The 20,756-nt window shown below is 41.7% G+C and overlaps 1 protein-coding gene across 2 annotated transcripts in view; it reads left to right on the forward strand.

Annotated features, from left to right (window-relative positions):
* cpeb3 (cytoplasmic polyadenylation element binding protein 3) overlaps window positions 1-20,756 on the forward strand; it is a 214,335-nt gene that overhangs the window by 27,284 nt on the left and 166,295 nt on the right. For both annotated transcript variants that reach the window (XM_055162839.1, XM_055162838.1), the window contains one exon: window positions 12,249-12,333. In XM_055162839.1, coding sequence (XP_055018814.1) covers window positions 12,249-12,333 — 85 coding nt within the window. The remainder of the gene's footprint in view (window positions 1-12,248; window positions 12,334-20,756) is intronic.

A 20,756-nucleotide genomic window follows, 5' to 3' on the forward strand; every position in this document is an offset into this window, starting at 1 on the left:
ACAAACAGCCCCGTGCAACAAAGCCCTCGGCCGGCAGGCCAGCGGCCGAGCACATCACGGCCCAAAAGTCCCAGTGCGAGTGCAGCAGGTGCTGGGGGAGACTGGACGTCCCTGAGCAAATCCTGCGCCTCTTGTGTCCTGTGTGTTGGGGAGTAACAGATTACATGTACCAAAGTTATGTAATCAGAGTACAAATTATGAGTAACTGTATTCAGTTACAGTTACTGTTTCAGTGAGTGGTAATTGGATTACAGTTACTTTGTTGAAATAAATGGATTACACAGAGGTATTTTCCTGTTTTTACATTCTAGGCTATATCCCCCTTTTTTTTTTCTTTTTTTTTTTTCTGTAATTCCACTCATTGCCGGAAACTAAACCAGGTCTAAACCAGGACTAAAACAGGACGAAACCAGGTCTAAACCAGGACTAAAACAGGACGAAACCAGGTCTAAACCAGGACTAAAACAGGACGAAACCAGGTCTAAACCAGGACTAAAACAGGACGAAACCAGGACTAAAACAGGACGAAACCAGGTCTAAACCAGGTCTAAACCAGGACTAAACCAGGACTAAAACAGGACGAAACCAGGTCTAAACCAGGACTAAAACAGGACTAAAACAGGATTTAACAGGATCTAACAGGACTAAATGTCTCCTCGTGTTTTATCAATAATATTTTTAATGCGGTTAAGTAAAGTCTCAACCTCTTTTATCAGACAAAACATCTTAAGTGAAGATTTTCCTCGTCTTTGCTTCTCTTCTCTTTTTTTTGGTCATCATAATTACAAGGCGACTGCATCTCTATAATCTATCATTGACAATTTGAAACAAAAAAAATCCTCCATACAACCTTTAAAAGTGAGTAGAACTGTTATTTCGTCATGTAGTCTGCACTGAAATGGAGCAAAGGATCATGGTCTATGTAGTTCTCTCTGTTGTTGTTGTTGTTTTTGTTGTTGCTGTTGCTGTACGGTATCATATATTTGTGTTCTTGTTATGACGGGGTTATTTTTCTGCTCTTTCCTTCTGTCCTTGTTTAGTTTGTGGTGGTGGGTATAATTTTCACCCTGGTGCGGTGCAGTTCGAGGGCTGATGTCAGAGGAGTTATCACGAGGCTGTGAGGTCAGGCTGCCACAGGTCAAACCGCTGTTTACTCAGAGACACCAGAGCCGAGTCGAGTCGAGTCGAGTCGAGTCGAGCCGAGGCTGAGGCGACCTGAGGCTGTGTCAGGGATTCTCTTCTTGTTTTTCATTTTGGCCAAGTGCTCGTTTAGGATTTGGTGTTGATTTCGTTTGATCGTGTCAGAGTCTCAGACAGATTATTACAAACAGAAAAGCAAGAGAAATGATCAGGGCTCAGCCAGGATTAAACCAGGACTAAACCAGGACTAAACCAGAACTAAACCAAGACTAAACCAGGACTAAACCAGGATTAAACCAGGATTAAACCAGACTAAACCAGGATTAAACCAGGACTAAACCAGGACTAAACAGGACTAAACCAGAAAACCAGGATTAAACAGGACTAAACCAGGACAGAACTAAACCAGGATTAAACCAGGACTAACCAGACTAAACCAGGATTAAACCAGGACTAAACCAGACTAAACCAGGACTAAACCAGGATTAAACCAGGACTAAACCAGAACTAAACCAGGACAAAACCAGGATTAAACCAGGACTAAACTAGAACTAAACCAGGATTAAACCAGGACTAAACCAGGACTAAACCAGAACTAAACCAGGACAAAACCAGGATTAAACCAGGACTAAACTAGAACTAAACCAGGACAAAACCAGGATTAAACCAGGACTAAACTAGAACTAAACCAGGACTAAACCAGGATTAAACCAGGACTAAACTAGAACTAAACCAGGACTAAACTAGAACTAAACCAGGACTAAACCAGGATTAAACCAGGACTAAACTAGAACTAAACCAGGACTAAACTAGAACTAAACCAGGATTAAACTAGGACTAAACTAGAACTAAACCAGGACTAAACCAGGATTAAACCAGGACTAAACCAGGATTAAACCAGGACTAAACTAGAACTAAACCAGGACTAAACCAGGATTAAACCAGGACTAAACTAGAACTAAACCAGAACTGAACCAGGACTAAACCAGGATTAAAACAGGACTAAATTAGAACTAAACCAGGACTAAACCAGGACTAAACCGGGACTAAACCGGGACTAAATCGGGACTAAACCAGGATTAAAACAGGACTAAATTAGAACTAAACCAGGACTAAACCAGGTCTAAACCAGGACTAAAATGGGACTAAGCCAGAACTAAACCAGGTCTAAACCAAGGCTAAACCTGGATTAAATCAGGACTAAACCAGGACTAAATGAGGACAAAAAAAAGGGCTAAACCAGGGCTAAACCAGGACTAAACCAGGACTAAACCAGGACTGAACCAGGGCTAAACCAGGACTAAATTAGGACTAAATCAAGACTAAAAGAGGACTAAACCAGGACTGAACCAGGGCTAAACCAGGACTAAACCAGGACTGAACCAGGGCACCCCACACGCCAACTTTCTCTTTTTTTGCAGTAGTATTTACACCAGCTCGCCGTGTTTTGAAATGTGAATCATGGATGGTGAAATCCGAGTGACGGTGAAGTGGGACGGATCTCGGAGTTTTGCTTTTATCTTCTTCTTGAACCTTCTTGGGACCAGAACCGTTTTGACCCAATAACCCTGACCCAGTATCAGCGAAGTGTGTGTGACCCAGAGCAGTAAATGAAGACGTGTGTAATGTAACAGACGGGAGGGAAATGCCCGAGCGGAGTTTAGGGATGAGACCCTCTTCACTCCACTTTTATTTTCTGTTGAAGTTTATTTCTCGTAAGCAGCCGTGTTTGTTTGATATGGACATAAATGAGCAGGTCTCTGATTGGCTAAAGCACCTGTCAATCATGTCAGAACCAAACCCCCTTGAGTTTCAAAAAAGGTTGGATTTTGTGCAAATTTGTACCTATTTTTAGATCATATTCTACTTATTATTATTTATTTGGGTTTTTGTTTTGTTTGTTTGTTTTGTGGTCAAAGACAGTTTTCTGAATTTTGGCAAAATTTTGGTTCTGATAGTCCTGGTTCAGTCCTGGTTTAGTCCTGGTTTAGTCTTGGTGCAGTCCTGGTTTAGTCCTGGTTTAGTCCTGGTTTAATCCTCGTTCAGTCCTGGTTTAGTCCTGGTTTAATCCTCGTTCAGTCCTGGTTTAGTCCTGATTTAGTCCAGGTTTAGTCCTGGTTTAGTCCTGCTTTAGTCCTGGTTTAGTCCTGGTTTAGTCCTGGTTTAGTCCTGGTTTAGTCCTGGTTTAGTCCTGATTTAGTCTTGGTTTAGTCCTGTTTAGACTTGGTTTAGTCCTGGTTTAGACTTGGTTTTGTCCTGGTTCAATCCTCGTTTAGTCCTGTTTTAGTCCTGGTTCAGTCCTGGTTTAGTCTTGGTTTAGTCCTGGTTTAGACTTGGTTTAGTCCTGGTTTAGTCCTGTTTTAGTCCTGGTTCAGTCCTGGTTTAGACTTGGTTTAGTCCTGGTTTAGGCTTGGTTTAGTCCTGGTTCAATCCTCGTTTAGTCCTGTTTTAGTCCTGGTTCAGTCCTGGTTTAGTCCTGGTTTAGACTTGGTTTAGTCCTGGTTTAGTCCTGATTTAGTCCTGGTTTAATCCAGGTTTAGTCCTGGTTTAGTCCTGGTTTAGTCCTGGTTTAGTCCAGGTTTAGTCCTGGTTTAATCCAGGTTTAGTCCTGGTTTAGTCCTGAGTTTTAGTCCAGGTTTAATCCAGGTTTAGTCCTGGGTCAGTCCTGTTTAGTCCTGGTTTAATCCAGGTTTAGTCCTGGTTCAGTCCTGATTTAGTCCAGGTTTAATCCAGGTTTAGTCCTGGTTTAGTCCTGATTCAGACTTGGATTCATATTTATTTCATTCACTCTTTTTGGTTTTATTGACATATTTAAAACATTAATACATTTTTTTAAAGTAAATATTTGTATTGTCCTTATTATATTTCAGGTTATGTATAAAACTCAGACAAATCACTGTTATTTATTTATTTTTTTGTGTGTATAAATCTGCTGGGACACGGGACAGATCCTCTCCCGTTCCTTCTCTCTCTCTCTTTCTTTCTCTCTTCTTTCTTTCTCTCTTTCTTTCTTTCTTTCTTTCTTTCTCTCTTTCTCTCTTTCTCTCTCTCTTTCTTTCTTTCTCTCTTTCTCTCTTTCTTTCTTTCTCTCTGTTCTCGTAGCACTTCTCTGCAGATCGTCTTCATTAGGCGCAGGTATTTGGCTCTTCACTCTCTGTCTGTTTTCAATCACAGCTCGCACTTTTAACGCCGTATTTTTATTACGGCTCGTGGAAAGATGAGCCGAAGGAAAAGCGACTACTGCTCAGAGGGAAAATGTTGTGTTTAGTTATAGAATTTTACTTGTAATACACACATCAAGAATCTCTTCTTCTGGTCATCGCGCAATTCATACGGGGAAGGATTTTCCGAAAAAGTGAGCGTCAAACCGTGGGATGCGTCTATTGACAAAGTCGATCTTTTCAAGTCTTTTGAAACATATTTGCTTTTGTTTCTGGTTCTGATATTGTCATATTTTAGTTGTAATTCTGTGGTTGTTGGATCCTAACAGCGGAAAAACGGCTCGAGAAATTAGTTTGCGAACTCCATAAATGCAAAAGGGAATCAGATGTGTGACTGTAAACCTCTGTTCAAACTAGGGATGGGCATGATTAATCGATTAATCGATAATTGATCATTAAGAATTTCATCGATTACGTTCATTTTAATCGACAAACTGAATGTAGGTTGCTGTGTGTATCGTGACCAAACAGGTGTGTACATGTGTCTCTGCATCAGAAGGAGCGAGACACAAACAAACAGTGGGTCAGTCTGTAACGAACCGAAGCACAAATGTGGATTTAACGATGATTTGTACAAGAAATTCCACACTTTCCGTTGCGTTGGGACAAGTGTGAGTCCATGTGCACAGTGTATAAAGCAGCACATATGTTTCTGTGTCCAGTGGGAAAAAGTTTTACCAGGTGAGAGTCGCTCAATGTCGATGACGAGTCCCCGCCCCCTCCCCCCGTACGGTGTCCTGGTTTTGACAAACGCAAATCTGGTCACACTAACCTGTATTCACCTGAGTCATGTCTTTTAATCCAACAGAAATTGAACCACATCAGCGACACAAGAGCTGTAGTTTTATCTTCGCTTAGTTTATGCAAATTAGCGATGCGGTTTTAAGTTTCGTTTCTGTGAGATTTGAACAAAACTGAATTAAACACATTATAATGTGAAACGGGTTGATGTGGCTCTAGAGTCGTTACGGTTTATATGTCGTAAAGTTGAATTTATTTATGCAGATTAGTAGTGCAGATAGTAATAATAATGATGATCATTTTAATATAAAAACGTTAATGATTAATCGATAATCGATCGTTAATTCTTCCGACGATCGATTAAGAAAATTTTATCGAATGCCCGTCCCTAGTTCAAACTGTTTCCCTTCCCAACGGAATTGAAAAAATAGTAAAACTCGGGATGATTTAGGCAGCCAAAAGTTTCCTTTTTCGTCCTTCACGTGGATCAATTCTGCCCATCGCCTTCGCCTTTCACTATTTTTCAATTCCGTTGGGAAGAAAAACAGTTTGAACAGAGGTTTGAGTCACACACATCTGATTCCCTTTTGCATATATGAAGTTCGCAAACACATTTCTCGAGCCGTTTTCCGCTGTTAGGATCCAACAACCACACAATTACGATGTCCGATTCCCAAAACTAAAATATGACAATATCAGAACCAGAAACAAAAGTGATATGGTTGAAAAGACTTGAAAAGATCGACTTTGTCAATAGACACATCCCACTGGGAAAACAAACATGGCGGTTTGATGCTCACTTTTTTCGGAGAATCCTTCCCAGTATGAATTGCGCGATAACCGGAAGTCCAAAATTCTTGATGCGTCTATTGTGAGTGTAAATGTCACTAAAGAGATTCTCGGTCGACATGTTGTGCCTGTTGATTACGTATTTCTGTGTATCTGAGACAAACTGCGCTTATAAGATTTTACCTTATGCAAAAACTACTACTATTTACAGAGAAAAAAGTTGTAGGAAACAGGGATGGGACGAGAGAAAATTTCCAGAAATTGAGATTAAATATTAGATTGGGTCCATGAGAACGAGACAAGACGAGATTTTTAATGTAATTTCTAATAAAAAAATATGTATATTTTAAGATTCACTTTCGAGTTTTGACGTCACTGGTTTTTATTTCTTTGATTTCATGTTGTTGTTTTCATTCTAGTATTTTTGGAGCTGTAAAACCAGGACTAAACCAGGACTAAACCAGGACTAAAGCAGGTCTAAACCAGGACTAAACCAGGACTAAAGCAGGACTAAACCAGGACTAAACCAGGACTAAACCAGGACTAAACCAGGACTAAACCAAGACTAAACCAGGTCTAAACCAGGACTAAACCAAGACTAAACCAGGACTGAACCAGAGCTAAACCAGGACTAAACCAGGTCTAAAGCAGGACTAAACCAGGACTAAAGCAGGACTAAACAGGACTAAACCAGGACTAAACCAGGACTAAACCAAGACTAAACCAGGTCTAAACCAGGACTGAACCAAGACTAAACCAGGACTAACCAGGTCCTAAACCAGGACTTGAAACCAGAGCTAAACCAGACTGAACCAGAGCTAAACCAGGACTAAACCAGGACTAACCAGGACTAAAACCAGGACTAAACCAGGTCTAAACCAGGTCTAAACCAGGACTAAACCAGGACTAAACCAGGTCTAAACAGGTCTAAACCAGGACTAAACCAGGACTAAACCAGGTCTAAACCAGGACTAAACAGGTCTAAAGCAGGACTAAACCAGGACTAAAGCAGGACTAAAACCAGGACTAAACCAGGACTAAACCAAGACTAAACCAGGTCTAAACCAGGACTAAACCAAGACTAAACAGGACTAAACCAGGTCTAAACCAGGACTGAACCAGAGCTAAACCAGGACTGAACCAGAGCTAAACCAGGACTAAACCAGGACTAAACCAGGTCTAAAACCAGGACTAAACCAGGTCTAAACCAGGTCTAAACCAGGACTAAACCAGGACTAAACCAGGTAAACAGGTCTAAAACCAGGACTAAACCAGGACTAAAACCAGGTCTAAACCAGGACTAAACCAAGACTAAACCAGGTCTAAACCAGGTCTAAACCAGGACTAAACCAAGACTAAACCAGGACTAAACCAGGTCTAAACCAGGACTGAACCAGAGCTAAACCAGGACTAAACCAGGACTAAACCAAGACTAAACCAAGACTAAACCAGACTAAAACCAGGTTAAACCAGGACTAAACCAAGACTAAACAAGACTAAACCAGGACTAACCAGGACTAAAACAGGACTAAACTAAAACAGGACTAAACCAGGACTAAAACAGGACTAAACCAAGACTAAACCAGGACTAAACCAGGACTGAACCAGAGCTAAACCAGGACTGAACCAGGACTAACCAGGACTAAAACCAAGACTAAACCGACTAAACCAGGACTAAACCAGGTTAAACCAGGTCTAAACCAGGACTAAACCAGGACTAAACCAGGTCTAAAACCAGGACTAAACAGACTAAACCAGGACTAAACCAGGACTAAACCAAGACTAAACCAGGTCTAAACCAGGTCTAAACCAGGACTAAACCAAGACTAAACCAGGACTAAACCAGGTCTAAACCAGGACTGAACCAGAGCTAAACCAGGACTAAACCAGGACTAAACCAAGAACTAAACCAAGACTAAACCAGGACTAAACCAGGTCTAAACCAGGACTAAACCAAGACTAAACCAGGACTAACCAACTAAACCAGGACTAAACAGGACTAAACCAGACTAAACCAGGACTAAAACAGGACAAAAACAGGACTAAACCAGGACTAAACCAGGACTAAACCAGACTAAAACCTAAACCAAGACTAAACCAGGACTAAACCAGGACTGAACCAGAGCTAAACCAGGACTGAACCAGGACTAAACCAGGACTAAACCAAGACTAAACCAGTAAACCAGGACTAAACCAAGACTAAACCATGACTAAAATAGGACTAAAACAGGATTAAACCAGCACTAATCCAAGGCTAAACCAGAAACTAAACCAGGACTAAAAACAGGACTAAACCAGGACTCTTTTTTTGAACTGTTAGAGCTGTAACTCAACAATACTTAACCTTTCTTAGTCCAATCCAAATGTAACAAAAAAAAAAAAAATCACAAAATAATTTTTCTTTACTAGGAAAGAATTTATATAAAGACAGATTAAAGTTGTAAATCATGTGCTGGCATAAAATTAGGGAGACCAGACCAGTGATTTGTCCCAGTTTTATACAACAAATGTCCCTATTTTGACCAATTTGATCGTTGCCAACAGTAAAGAGAGACATAAATTGTTAATTTGTTGAGGTAAAATACCGAAAAACTGCTTAAAAATGATGAAAACACAAAGAGGCGGCCCAGCTCACAACCAGATTTTTTTTTTCGAGGTGTTTTTCAGCTTTAAAATCGATTTAAGTTTAGACCTGGTTTTAGTCCTGTTTTAGTCCTGGTTTAGACCTGGTTTAGACCTGGTTTAGTCCTGGTTTAGTCCTGGTTTAGACCTGGTTTAGTCCTGGTTTAGACCTGGTTTTAGTCCTGGTTTAGTCCTGGTTTAGTCCTGGTTTAGACCTGGTTTAGTCCTGGTTTAGACCTGGTTTTAGTCCTGGTTTAGTCCTGGTTTTAGTCCTGGTTTAGACCTGGTTTAGTCCTGGTTTAGACCTGGTTTAGTCCTGGTTTTAGTCCTGGTTTTAGTCCTGTTTTAGTCCTGGTTTAGTCCTGGTTTAGACCTGGTTTAGTCCTGGTTTTAGTCCTGGTTTTAGTCCTGGTTTAGTCCTGGTTTAGTCCTGGTTTAGACCTGGTTTTAGTCCTGGTTAGTCCTGGTTTTAGTCCTGGTTTAGACCTGGTTTAGTTGCGCCGGCTCCTTCGCAGAATTTGTCTCACGTGATTCTCGTCGGGTTAAGAGTCGACGGAATAAAAGCTCAAAATAAGAAAAACAAATAAGTCAAACTGCGTCTATCTAGTTCATAATTTTGATTTAAACTCTAAAAATACGTCTGTGTTCGCAGTTGGCCTCCGTGGTCCGTTTCTGATCCCAGTTCAGTCCTGATGTAGACTTGGTTTGATCCTGCTCCAGTCCTGGTTTTGTCATCGTCTGCTCCAGTTTTTATTTTCGAGTTTAGTTCCAATTTTGAAGTATTTACTGGGCTCAAGTGGAGTTCACAGCTCGTGTCTTTTATCCGTGGGTTTCAGAAGGATGAAAACTTAGGACTGTTGCCATAGTGATTAACAGTTTAACACAAAATATGACGTCCTCCTCGAAATTACACTATATAAGAGGAAACTGAAATCCACGAATAGGTGACATTTTGATGCTTTGCCTGATTGTCCCTAACCCCTCATTCACATTGAGTGCGTTTACATGCACATCAATAACCCGGTTATGATCGGGTTTTTTGAGTATCCCGGTTTCTTGATGGTGCATGTAAACGCAGTAACCCGGTTTCAGTAACCCGGTTATGGCAGTATCCCGGTTATTAGAAACCGGGTTACTGTAGCTGGTTTATTCCGATAGTAACCGGGATTACTTGTGGCATGTAAACGCAGTACCCCGGTTACTGCAACATAAAGTTGAGTCGCATGCGTCCAAAAGACACTTTCCAGCCTTTCACCACAACAGTAGTGACATAAATATATTGACCAACATAAATAAAGTGACCAAACGAGTGAAATGACTGTAAAATAAAGAGCTGCGCTAAACCTGCACACGTACAATCTGCACTCGACACTGCACTCGTACGACCTGCACTCGTACGACCTGCACTCGTACGACCTGCACTCGTAAAGTGACTACTCGTGTGACGCTGAAAAACTAAAACATGAACTATCTCCTATACTCTATACGCACGAAACACACTTACCATCATTAGCACCTCTTCTGTCACAGAAATAACACACATAATCCACAGAGTCGTGTCATTTAGTCCAAAAGAAACTGATCACATCAGCGGCACAAGGAGCGAGTTGTTTTTATCGCCGCTAACAGTTTATGCTAATTAGCCTACGGTCTTAAGTTTCGTTTCTGTAAAAACGTAAACAAATGTGATCAGAGCTGAATTATCTGATCAAACGGGCTGATGTGTCTATAGTGTTTATGGTTTATATGTTGTAAAGTTCAGTTTATTTATGCAGAAGATTTTAATGAAGAATCTGCACAGTGGATTGTGGGAGATCTCGTAGCTCCTTAGCTTCTTATGCTAAAGGAGCTCACGGTTTGTATTTTTCCTGGTTTATGAAATTGATTTAAGTTAAATTTTTGCGCCTGCGCATTTGTAAGATTATGTCAAGAAACCGGGATACTCCATTTGATCATGTACACGCGGATATGAGTGTCCCGGTTTCTCAGTGCGCATGTAAACACAGTAACACGAATACTGACATAACCGGGATATGGCTAATAACCGGGTTATTGATGTGCATGTATACTGTGCACTCAATATAAACCTGCACTCTTTAGCGCCCTCTACAGTGCACTCATTCATGGAGCTGTTTTGGGGCCGGCCAGAACGGTGCTGGTTCTGGTTCTGAACAGGAGCTGCTCCCGCTGGTTGGAATAGTTCGTTTGGAGCTGCTGTCCGTTGGACCGTTTGGTGCGAGGCCGGAGCTCGAAGCTGAAGGCTCGGGCCCCGCGGAGGCTCAGAGTCAAAGCTCAGAGTCCCGTCTGGTCCCAGTCTGGTCTCGGTCTCAGTCTCGGTCTCAGTCTCGTTCTGGTCCCGGCCTGATCTCGGTCTCAGTCCCACTCTGGTCCCGCTCTGGTCCCGGACTTGGATCAGTCCTGGTTCAGTCTGTATGCGGTGCAAAAGTCCAGCATCGCAGTCACAGAAGTCACGTGAAACGGGAAACATTATCCGTGTTTTTTCTATTCTTCATTTTAACACAAAATCGAAAACTGAAAAAACGAATCATTATCCGTTTTTTTATTTTGGTTTTGGAGACAAATAATGAAGAAAACTGTTGTTTTTTCATTTTCTTATTTTTGGTTTTATATTGAAAAACGAATGAACTAGGGATGGGCATGATTAATCAATTAATCGATAATTGATCATTAAGAATTTCATCGATTATGTTAATTTTAATCGACAAACCGAATGTAGGTTGTTGTGTGTATCGTGACCAAACAGGTGTGTACATGTGTCTCTGCATCAGAAGGAGCGAGACACAAGCAGTGGGTCAGTCTGTAACGAACCGAAGCACAAATGTGGATTTAACGATGATTTGTACAAGAAATTCCACACTTTCCGTTGCGTTCGGGACAAGTGTGAGTCCATGTGCACAGTGTATAAAGCAGCACATATGTTTCTGTGTCCAGTGGGAAAAAGTTTTACCAGGTGAGAGTCGCTCAATGTGGATGACGAGTCCCCACCTCCCTCCCCCCGTACGCTGTCCTGGTTTTGACAAACACAAATCTGGTCACACTAACCTGTATTCACCTGAGTCATGTCTTTTAATCCAACAGAAATTGAACCACATCAGCGACACAAGAGCTGTAGTTTTATCTTCGCTGAGTTTATGTAAATTAGTGATGTGGTTTTAAGTTTAGTTTCTGTGAGATTTGAACAAAACTGAATTAAACACATTATAATGTCAAACGGGCTGATGTGGCTCTAGAGTCGTTACGGTTTATATGTCGTAAAGTTGAATTTATTTATGCAGATTAGTAGTGCAGATAGTAATAATAATGATGATCATTTTAATATAAAAACGTTAATGATTAATCGATAATCGATCGTTAATTCTTCCGACGATCGATTAAGAAAATTTCATCGAATGCCCGTCCCTAGAATGAACGAATGACACACGGATTTTCCACACCCACGTTTTCTTTGTTTTACTGACGTCTACTTTGTCGACACGGTTCACTTAGAAAAAACAAGAATTACTTTTCAATTCCTGAATTCTTATTTTTGGCTTAAAGATGTGAGTCCGTTCGAGATCAGGTGCAGGATCCGGTGATTCTCTGTTTGGTTCTGTTTGGTTTGGTTGGTTCTCTGTCGGCCTAAAAACTCTAAAAGAGAGTTTCGGACGCAGTACTGTGTATTCTGTCTTTCCGAATGACTTTCAACTGATCCTCTTCTTCCTGTTGTGTTTTCAGGATCGTAATCGTCCGTTTGACGCCTTCAGTTTACACTCTCTGGGGAACTCGCTCATGGACATGATCAGGACCGACCACGAGAAAGGTAAACAACGCCGCAATTTATACTTTTAACACTGTTTTTATATCGTTTTTTGACATGCGCATTGGCACAGTTTGACATTAAACCTTTCTATCGTCATGGAGACCAAACTAGATAAAGTTACAGGTCAGATCTGTGGAGAGGCGACCCCGATCACAGTCAGAATGTTGTTTTTCTGGGCATTTTTGAGCTATAAAACGACTTATAATTGAATAAATGTCAGGTAGAGCTGTTTAATGTCACACTGTGGAACATTCCAGGCAGAGAAATTACATCTCCATAGAAACAAGCAGGTGACAGGCCCTCTACCAGAAAAGTTACGCAATGCACCTTTAAGTTAAATCACCGTATTTGGGTTAAATCCGACTAAACCACGACTTTGGTTCTGAAAGTTTCGTTTGACGCTCTGTCCCACCTCATGATGTCACTGGGTGAGGTCGTGCGAGCGCGCCTTTGCACCCGTTCACCTTCACCGAGCTTCCACGAAACACGCAGCTATTGTTTAAGCCCCATTTGAACTGCCTTCAAAGAAAAACACTGTATTGTAAGCTTTCAATCCTGCCTTTTCAAAGAGGCATAAAAGCGGTTCAAGGCAGAACTGTTGTGCTTTTGTGCGTTGTGTTCTTGTAATCTGTGACACCTGCGGATCCTTGTGTGATTGTTTGGACGTTTTAAATCGCAATATTCATCGAAAACGACTTAATAAAAGAAAAAAGTCCACTGACGTCCGTGCTCGTAAACTATGGGAGCTGACATTGCCGTGAAGTTGTACCAAAATCATAACGCGACGCTGCCAAATCCTACGTGTATTAAGAAAATAAAATAAAATTGGAGAACGTTAAGTCCAGAGCAGTTGGCGTGTACCGGTGATGGTGAAAACAGGAGTTGATCGGCTAAATTGCGTCTTAAAAATAAGCGTAATGTAATGGTTCATAAAAATCACGGTTCTGTACGTACCCACGGTTTTGACGTCACGGTTCGGTTCATTTTCGGTACAGTTCGGGAACAAAATGCAAAACCGTTTTCTTGTTAATTTGTGTGTTTATTAAATCAGTAATTAGTTTGAACATTACACAAATAAAATAAAATAAACGCAAAGTGCTGCTTGGTAATACTAATAAGCTACATAAAATATTCTCAAATAAGCAGCAAATGTTTGAAATAGAGATGGGCATTCGATTAAATTTTCTTAATCGATCGTTGGAAGAATTAACGATCGATTATGGATTAATCATTAACATTTTTATATTAAAATGATCATCATTATTATTACTATCTGCACTACTAATCTGCATAAATAAATTCAACTTTACGACATATAAACCGTAACGACTCTAGAGCCACATCAGCCCGTTTGACATTATAATGTGTTTAATGCAGTTTTGTTCAACTCTCACAGAAACAAAACTTAAAACCGCATCGCTAATTTGCATAAACTAAGCGAAGAAAAAAAACAAACAGCTCTTGTGTCGCTGATGCGGCACGACTCAGGTGAATACAGGTTAGTGTGACCATGTTTGCGTTTGTCAAAGCCAGGACACCGTACGGGGGGAGGGAGGTGGGACTCGTCATCCACATTGCGCTTCTCTCACCTCGCAAAACTTTTTAATGTTTTCGGTGTCCTGATGAACTTTTTCCCACTGGACACCGAAACATATGTGCTGCTTTATACACTGTGCACATGGACTCACACTTGTCCCGAACGCAACGGAAAGTGTGGAATTTCTTGTACAAATCATCGTTAAATACACATTTGTGCTTTGGCATGTTGCAGACTGAACGAATGTTTGTGTCTCGCTCCTTCTGAGAACGACACGAACGTTTGGTCACCCTACACTACGCACAGCAACCTACATTCGGTTTGTCGATTAAAATGAACATAACCGATGAAATTCTTAATGATCAATTATCGATTAATCGACTAATCATGCCCATCCCTAGTGTGAAATATTATTTAAAAAATCAATTCCCTGTAAACAGTAAACAAAACTTTTCAAAAAGTAAAGCGCAGCACTAACAGTTCCAGCATGAAGTTTTACTCAATCTTCATATTTTTGGCCAGAAAAAACAACTTGTCCACATTGTCTGCAGTAAAAGTAGATCTGCTGCAGTTACAACGTCCCCAGTGGTTGAAAATACACTTTCGCTACGGACAGAGGTCGAGGGTATGTGGTGGGCGGAGATTCTGTGCCAGCGAAAGGTGAAAGTGAGGACCGGGGCACGAGGATTCACCTGGTTCAGAGGGACGTAGTCAAGGCGGGGGGCAATTGTTGTCAAGGGGAAACACTGCCCCAATCACGGACGAGTTCCCTTGTGAATATGAAAGAGCTGAGCCTCCATGAAGCTGCACATGTAGTGGCGGAGTGTACAGTATTTTCCGGGCTATTAGGTGCTCTGGATTATAAGAGCACTGTCATTAAGTGGTCTATTTTCAATTTTTTTTCACAAATAAACCGCGCCGGACTTTCAACGAAACTCAACAGTGTGATGGGTGAGTGGTTTTGTTTGTCTTGTGACTCTGGGCTTTGTTCAGTTGTCTGTCTGGGACCAACGGATCGGTCGCAATGACTCAATTGTTCAGTCGTGTCTAGAAGCGGCACATTGCGCTCGCTTTTTCGGTTCGTTCCTCCGTTCCGTTCCTCGTCGGTGTGGAGTGATGAGTGCGGTCGCTGTCTGCTCCGTGTGTGTTTGTGTGTTCTGCGGGTGGTGCGGCTTTATAGTTTACTGAAGTCGTGCTGGGACACCCGAGTGGATTCGTGTATAGGGCGCTCTGGATTGCGGGGGGCGCAGTGGTTTTTTTGATGTGGTTAGAGGCTTAAAGGTTGTATGGAGGATTTTTTTGTTTGTTTCAAATTGTCAATGAAAGTTTAAAATACCATTACAGAGACGCAGCAGCTTTGTAATTATGATGACCAAAAAAAAAAGAAAGAAAATCTATCAACTGTGGACGTGTTGAGGCCAGATAAACATCAGCCAATAGAAAACGAGGCTCCCTCATTTTCTATTGGCTGTTAGGTTGTCAATCAAACTCCCTACGTTTCTAAGGTAACTATGCAGCAGTTCTTAGAGGCTTTTTCTAATTGTGGCTCTCGCAGTTCGCATAAAGTTTGTTGCGATGTCGGACGAGAATCCACGACCAGTTCGCCGCAAAAGAAAGTCGGTTTTTGAGGTCGCTGAAAGAAGAAGAGAAGGAGAAAAGGAGCGAAGACAAACTGAGGTGATTCTTGGAGATTCCTTCCAGCGATGGCGCGACTGAAGCAGACAAAGGGTCTAAAAACTGAGGTGTCGGTCTCTAAATTATTTCTAGAGGGACCTGTGGAGGAGGAAGGTGGTGTCAAGGACTGTCGCTGGATTTCTCTTTCCTTAAAAAAAATCCTCTATACAACCTTTAAGAGCGCGTCTAATAGCCCGGAAAATACGGTAGTCAAGGTGGGGGACGATTGTTGTCAACAGTAACTATAAAGCGCTGCGGGAAACATTGCCCCAATCACGGTCGAGTTTTCTGGTGAATATTAAAGAGCCGAATCTTCTGTGTAGCTGCACATGTAGTGGCGGAATGTAAACACACACAAATTGCACGAACTCACTTGTGCGCAGCCTTGCACTGAACCAAACGTCCCGTACCGAAAGGGTTCAGCATGAATTTAAAGGTTGTATGGAGGATTTTTTTTTTAGTTTCAGATTGTCATTGAAAGTTTAAAATACCATTACAGAGACGCAGCAGCCTTGTAATTATGATGACCGAAAAAAAAAAAAGAATGAAAATCTATCAACTGTGGACGTAGTGAGGCCAGATAAACATCAATAGAAAACGAGGCTCCCTCTTTATCTATTGGCTGTTAGGTTGTCAATCAGACTCCCTACATTTTTTGTGCAACTGACTCGCCGGCGCTCGGGGATGACATGGTTTATGCAGCGGTTCTTAGAGGCTTTTTCAAACTGTAGCTTCCTTGCAATTCGCACAAAGTTTCTTACGATGGCGGACGAGAATCCACAACAAGTTCGCCGCGAAACGAACAGTCCGCCGCAAACGAAAGTCCGAAGGGTCTAAAAACTGACGCGTCGGTCGCTGAATTATTTCTAGGCAGGTCACTTCAACTGTAATTCTGAACACGCACTGGATGTAAACAAACGTGATTTGTAGAGTAAAGAGGCGGGAGGAGGAGGTGTTTCTGCTGAGGGAGCTGTGGAGGAGGAAGGTGGTGTCACACATGCACGACATTTGAAAAAGAACTGTCGCTGTATTTCACGTCCCTTAAAAAAATCCTCTATACAACCTTTAAGTACCATTACACTCCTAAAAATAAGTGATTAAATAATTAAAGATCTCTCAAACATGAACATATCGCTCCAAATCCACCTCCATCATGGTTCAAAGCTCTGAAAAGTAGATTTTGCAGAATAATCCTGCTTTAATAAATATGTTTTCTTTGAATGGCATTAGCAGTTTGTGGACATATGGTAAAAATTCCATATGTGGTCATATCTTCTTTCTCCTATGAGTCACCTTCTCCGCTCTTCAGACCCTTATAAGGCTTTCTGGATGTATATGTTTTGGTCCCAGGAGAGCCGTAAACCTGTCCCAGACCTGGTCCAGACTTGGACTAGACCGAGATCAGACCCGGATCTTCCAGTCCTGTTTAGGGTCCTCCTGTTTAACAATGGAAACATTAGTGAGGAGGTCTGGAATGAGCCGAGCGTGTCATCTTCTCTCAGCTGTAAAATCTGTTTTCTTAATCCAGTTTACTCAGCCCTGTCCATTTAAGAGAGAAAGAACGGTGGCAAAAAAATACACAGGAACAAAAACAACATCTAGTTCAATTAAAATGAATTAAATTAAGAACATTTTACTTTATTTGAGTCGATTCAGCTTCACAAGTAAAATTATCTATCAAAGGATTAAGTGTCTTTTTCTTAATTCAGGCAATATTACAGTTTTTTGTCTTATTTAAGTGCAAAAAAAGTTCTTATTTTTCTTATTCTAAGTGTAGCAAGATGTATTTTCATATCTTAAGTACAAAAAGTCTTATTCCTCTGGCAGATCATTTTGCCTGTCAAGTGAAATTGACTCAAATCGTGATAAAACATTATTAATTCAAGTCATCTGAAGTTGGCAAGATTTAGTTTTTTGCCGCGTAAGGCCATTGCTTTTGTACGGAAGCCGAGAGGGATCACAGCAAACGCAAACGCCGCAACAAATACAAATGCGACAACACAACAAAAAGCCACAACACGCCAAAAAAAGCCACAACGCGCCAAAAAAAGCCACAACACAAATGACCGCAGGACTCTATCTTAAGGCAAACGCCACAACACATTAAAAAGCCACAACACATTAAAAAGCCACAATGGAAGTGACCGTGTGACTCTATTTTCCGACGGTCCGATCAAGCGGCAAGTGAAGAAGAACAACTACAACGTGAAAAGTAAAGGAACGGAGAAGTTGGAAACGTAATTAAAAGTAATTTATTGTTTTCTCATTATTCGTTTCACGTTGTAGTTCTTCTTCTTCACTTGCCGCTTGATCGGTCCGTCGGAAAATAGAGTCCCGTAATAAACGTTTTTAAACTTTTGAATTGTGTTGCTGGTTTGGAGAAAGGGTAGTCAGGCTGGCTTCACCTAGTGCCTCCGCTCAGTTTCATTTCTCTCCAGCGACTAGGTCAGGAATCGGAATACTCTTCGGCATCAGCCAATCAGCGAAGAGCCAGACATTCTGTGTTGTCAGCGATTCCCGAGATCGAGGATTTAAAGCCGGAACAAAGAGAATGTTTGGTGAATTTCATCAAGGAGAAAGACGTTATTGTCCTTTTTCCTACGGGATTTAGGAAAAGCTTCATATACCAGTTAGTGGCGCATTACATACGTCACGACCAAATAGCAGCGATTGGTTAAATAATAAAAAGTACCCGTCTACCGTCGAGTGAACGAATCCTAATCCTGCGAGGTCAGACGGTTTGTACAAAGTGAAACAAAGTAAAACCTGATCCCGTCAGATCTCAGAAGTTAAGCAAGACTGGACCTGGTTAGAACTTGGATGGAGACACTGGGAAAATCAGGAGCCACAGGAGCCACAGTGGGAATAACTGTTGTTGTGTCCTTAGGCAAGACACTTCACCCACATTGCCTAGTATGAAAGTGGTGTGTGTGTGAGTGATGGTGGTGGTCGGAGGGACCGATGGCGCAGATTGTCAGCCTCGCTTCAGTCAGTCTGCCCCAGGGCAGCTGTGGCTACAGTAGTATGGAGTGAATGAATAATGCTCTGTAAAGCGTCTCTGAGTGTCCAAAAAAGTGCGACATAAACCTGATGCATTATTTAAAACCGGCTGATGAATCGGGCTAGAGAAAAGGGAACTTAATGCAATACTTTTTTTTTTGTTTTTCTTTTTTACTTTGCACAAACTTAGTGGTTTAATAAAGACTTTTAGTATCACAGTCATGATTTAACCCTTTGTTTTTTACTGAACCATATTTGAACTGATTTAAAATACAGTATATCGTATCGTATGGAATCGAAAGTGCGTTTAATCGAAAAACTTATCGTATCATGGCCTGTGTATCGAGGAATGTATCGTATTGACAATTTCCTCGTGTTAAACTTGTGTGAATGAAACAAAACACAACTCCAGCTCTGTTTGTGATCAGGAAACTACATTAAAACATACAACAGATCAGAAAATAGTGTAATTTGGGCCCTTTAACGAAAAAATTGTCAGTTATTATCGTCCAATAAACAGACGCAAGCGCTGCCCAGATTTTAATCAAAACGTTTTCAGTCTGAACGGTCGCTTTGCCGTAATGAAGTCTAATGTGTGTTTCTAATTCCTGTTCAAACTCACAGACCAGGTTTAGTCCCCGTCCACGCAGCCACGCCCACATTCCACTCAGCCACGCCCACATTCCACTCGGCCCCGCCCACATTCAGCCTCACATTTCTCACATACTTTTCATTGTGTTGGTTTCTCTGTGTGACTCGGTGTGTTTGTGTTGGACTTTTATGACAGGCACGTGCAGAGAGAGAGAGAGAAGGAGGGAGGAACGGAGAGAAGGAGGGAGAGAGAGAAAGAAAGAGAGAGAGAGAGAGATAGCGAGAAAGAAGGAGGGAGAGGAGAAAGAGAAATTTAGACAAACTTTATTGATACACAAGTGAGATTATTTAGAGAGAGGATGGAAAGAGAGAAAAGAGAGGGGAAGGAGAGAGGGAACGGAGAAAGAAACAGAGAGAGAAGGAGGGAGAGGGGAAGGAGAGATAGAGAGGGAGCAAGAGCTAAAGAGAGAGGGAGGGAGAGAGGAAAAAGAAAGATAGAGAGAGAGGGGAAGGAGAGAAAGAGAGATAAAAGAGGGGAAGGAGAGAAAGAGAGGATAGAGAGAGGGGAAGGAGAGAAAGAGAGATAGAAAGAGAGGGGAAGGAGAGAAAGAGAAGATAGAGAGAGAGGGGAAGGAGAGAAAGAGAGATAAAAAGAGAGGAGAAGGAGAGAAAGAGAGGATAGAGAGAGGGGAAGGAAGAGAAAGAGAGATAGAAGAGAGGGAAGAGAGAGAAAGAGAAAGATAGATAGAGAGAGAGGGGAAGGAGAGAAAGAGAGGATAGAAAGAGAGGGGAAGGAGAGAAAGAGAGGATAGAGAGAGAGGGGAAGGAGAGAAAGAGAGATAGAAAGAGAGGGGAAGAGAGAGAAAGAGAGATAGAGAGAGGGGAAGGAGAGAAAGAGAGATAGAAAGAGAGGGGAAGGAGAGAAAGAGAGGATAGAGAAAGAGAGGGGAAGGAGAGAAAGAGAAAGATAAGAGAGAGGGGAAAGAGAGAAAGAGAGGATAGAGAGAGGGGAAGGAGAGAAAGAGAGATAGAAAGAGAGGGAAGGAGAGAAAGAGAGATAAAAAGAGAGAGGAGAGAGAGAGAAAGAGAGATAGAAAGAGAGAGAGGGAGGGAGGAACAGAGGGAGGGAAGGAGGGAGAGACGAAGAAAGAGAGAGAGAAGGAGGGAGGGGGGAAAGAGAAACTTAGACTTAGAGAAACTTTATTGATACATAAGGGTAATTAGTTTAGAGAGAGAGGATGGAAAGAGAGAAAAAAAGAGGGGAAGGAGAGAAAGAAAGATAGAGAGAGAGAGGGGATGGAGAAAGAAACAGAGAGAGAAAAAGGGAGAGGGGAAAGAGAGAGAGAGAGAGAGGAGAATGAGAGATACAGAGACAAGAGAGGGGAAGGAAAGAAAGTGATAGAGAAAGGGGAAGGGAGAGACAGAGGGAAAGCAGAGAAAGAGAGATAAAGAGAGAGGAAGGAGAGAAAGAGAGAGAGAGGTCGAGGAGAGGGAGAAAGAGAGAGAAAGACAGAGGGAGAGGGGAAGAGAGAAATAAAGAGATAGAAAGAGGGAGAGGGGAAGGACAGAAAGCAAGATAGACAGAGGAAGAGGGATGGAGAGAGAGAAAGAGAGAGGAAGG

The sequence above is a fragment of the Boleophthalmus pectinirostris genome, unplaced genomic scaffold (assembly GCF_026225935.1).
Source record: "Boleophthalmus pectinirostris isolate CB_2022bp ecotype Guang Dong unplaced genomic scaffold, ASM2622593v1 HiC_scaffold_5, whole genome shotgun sequence".
Classification (NCBI taxonomy): Eukaryota; Metazoa; Chordata; class Actinopteri; order Gobiiformes; family Gobiidae; genus Boleophthalmus; species Boleophthalmus pectinirostris.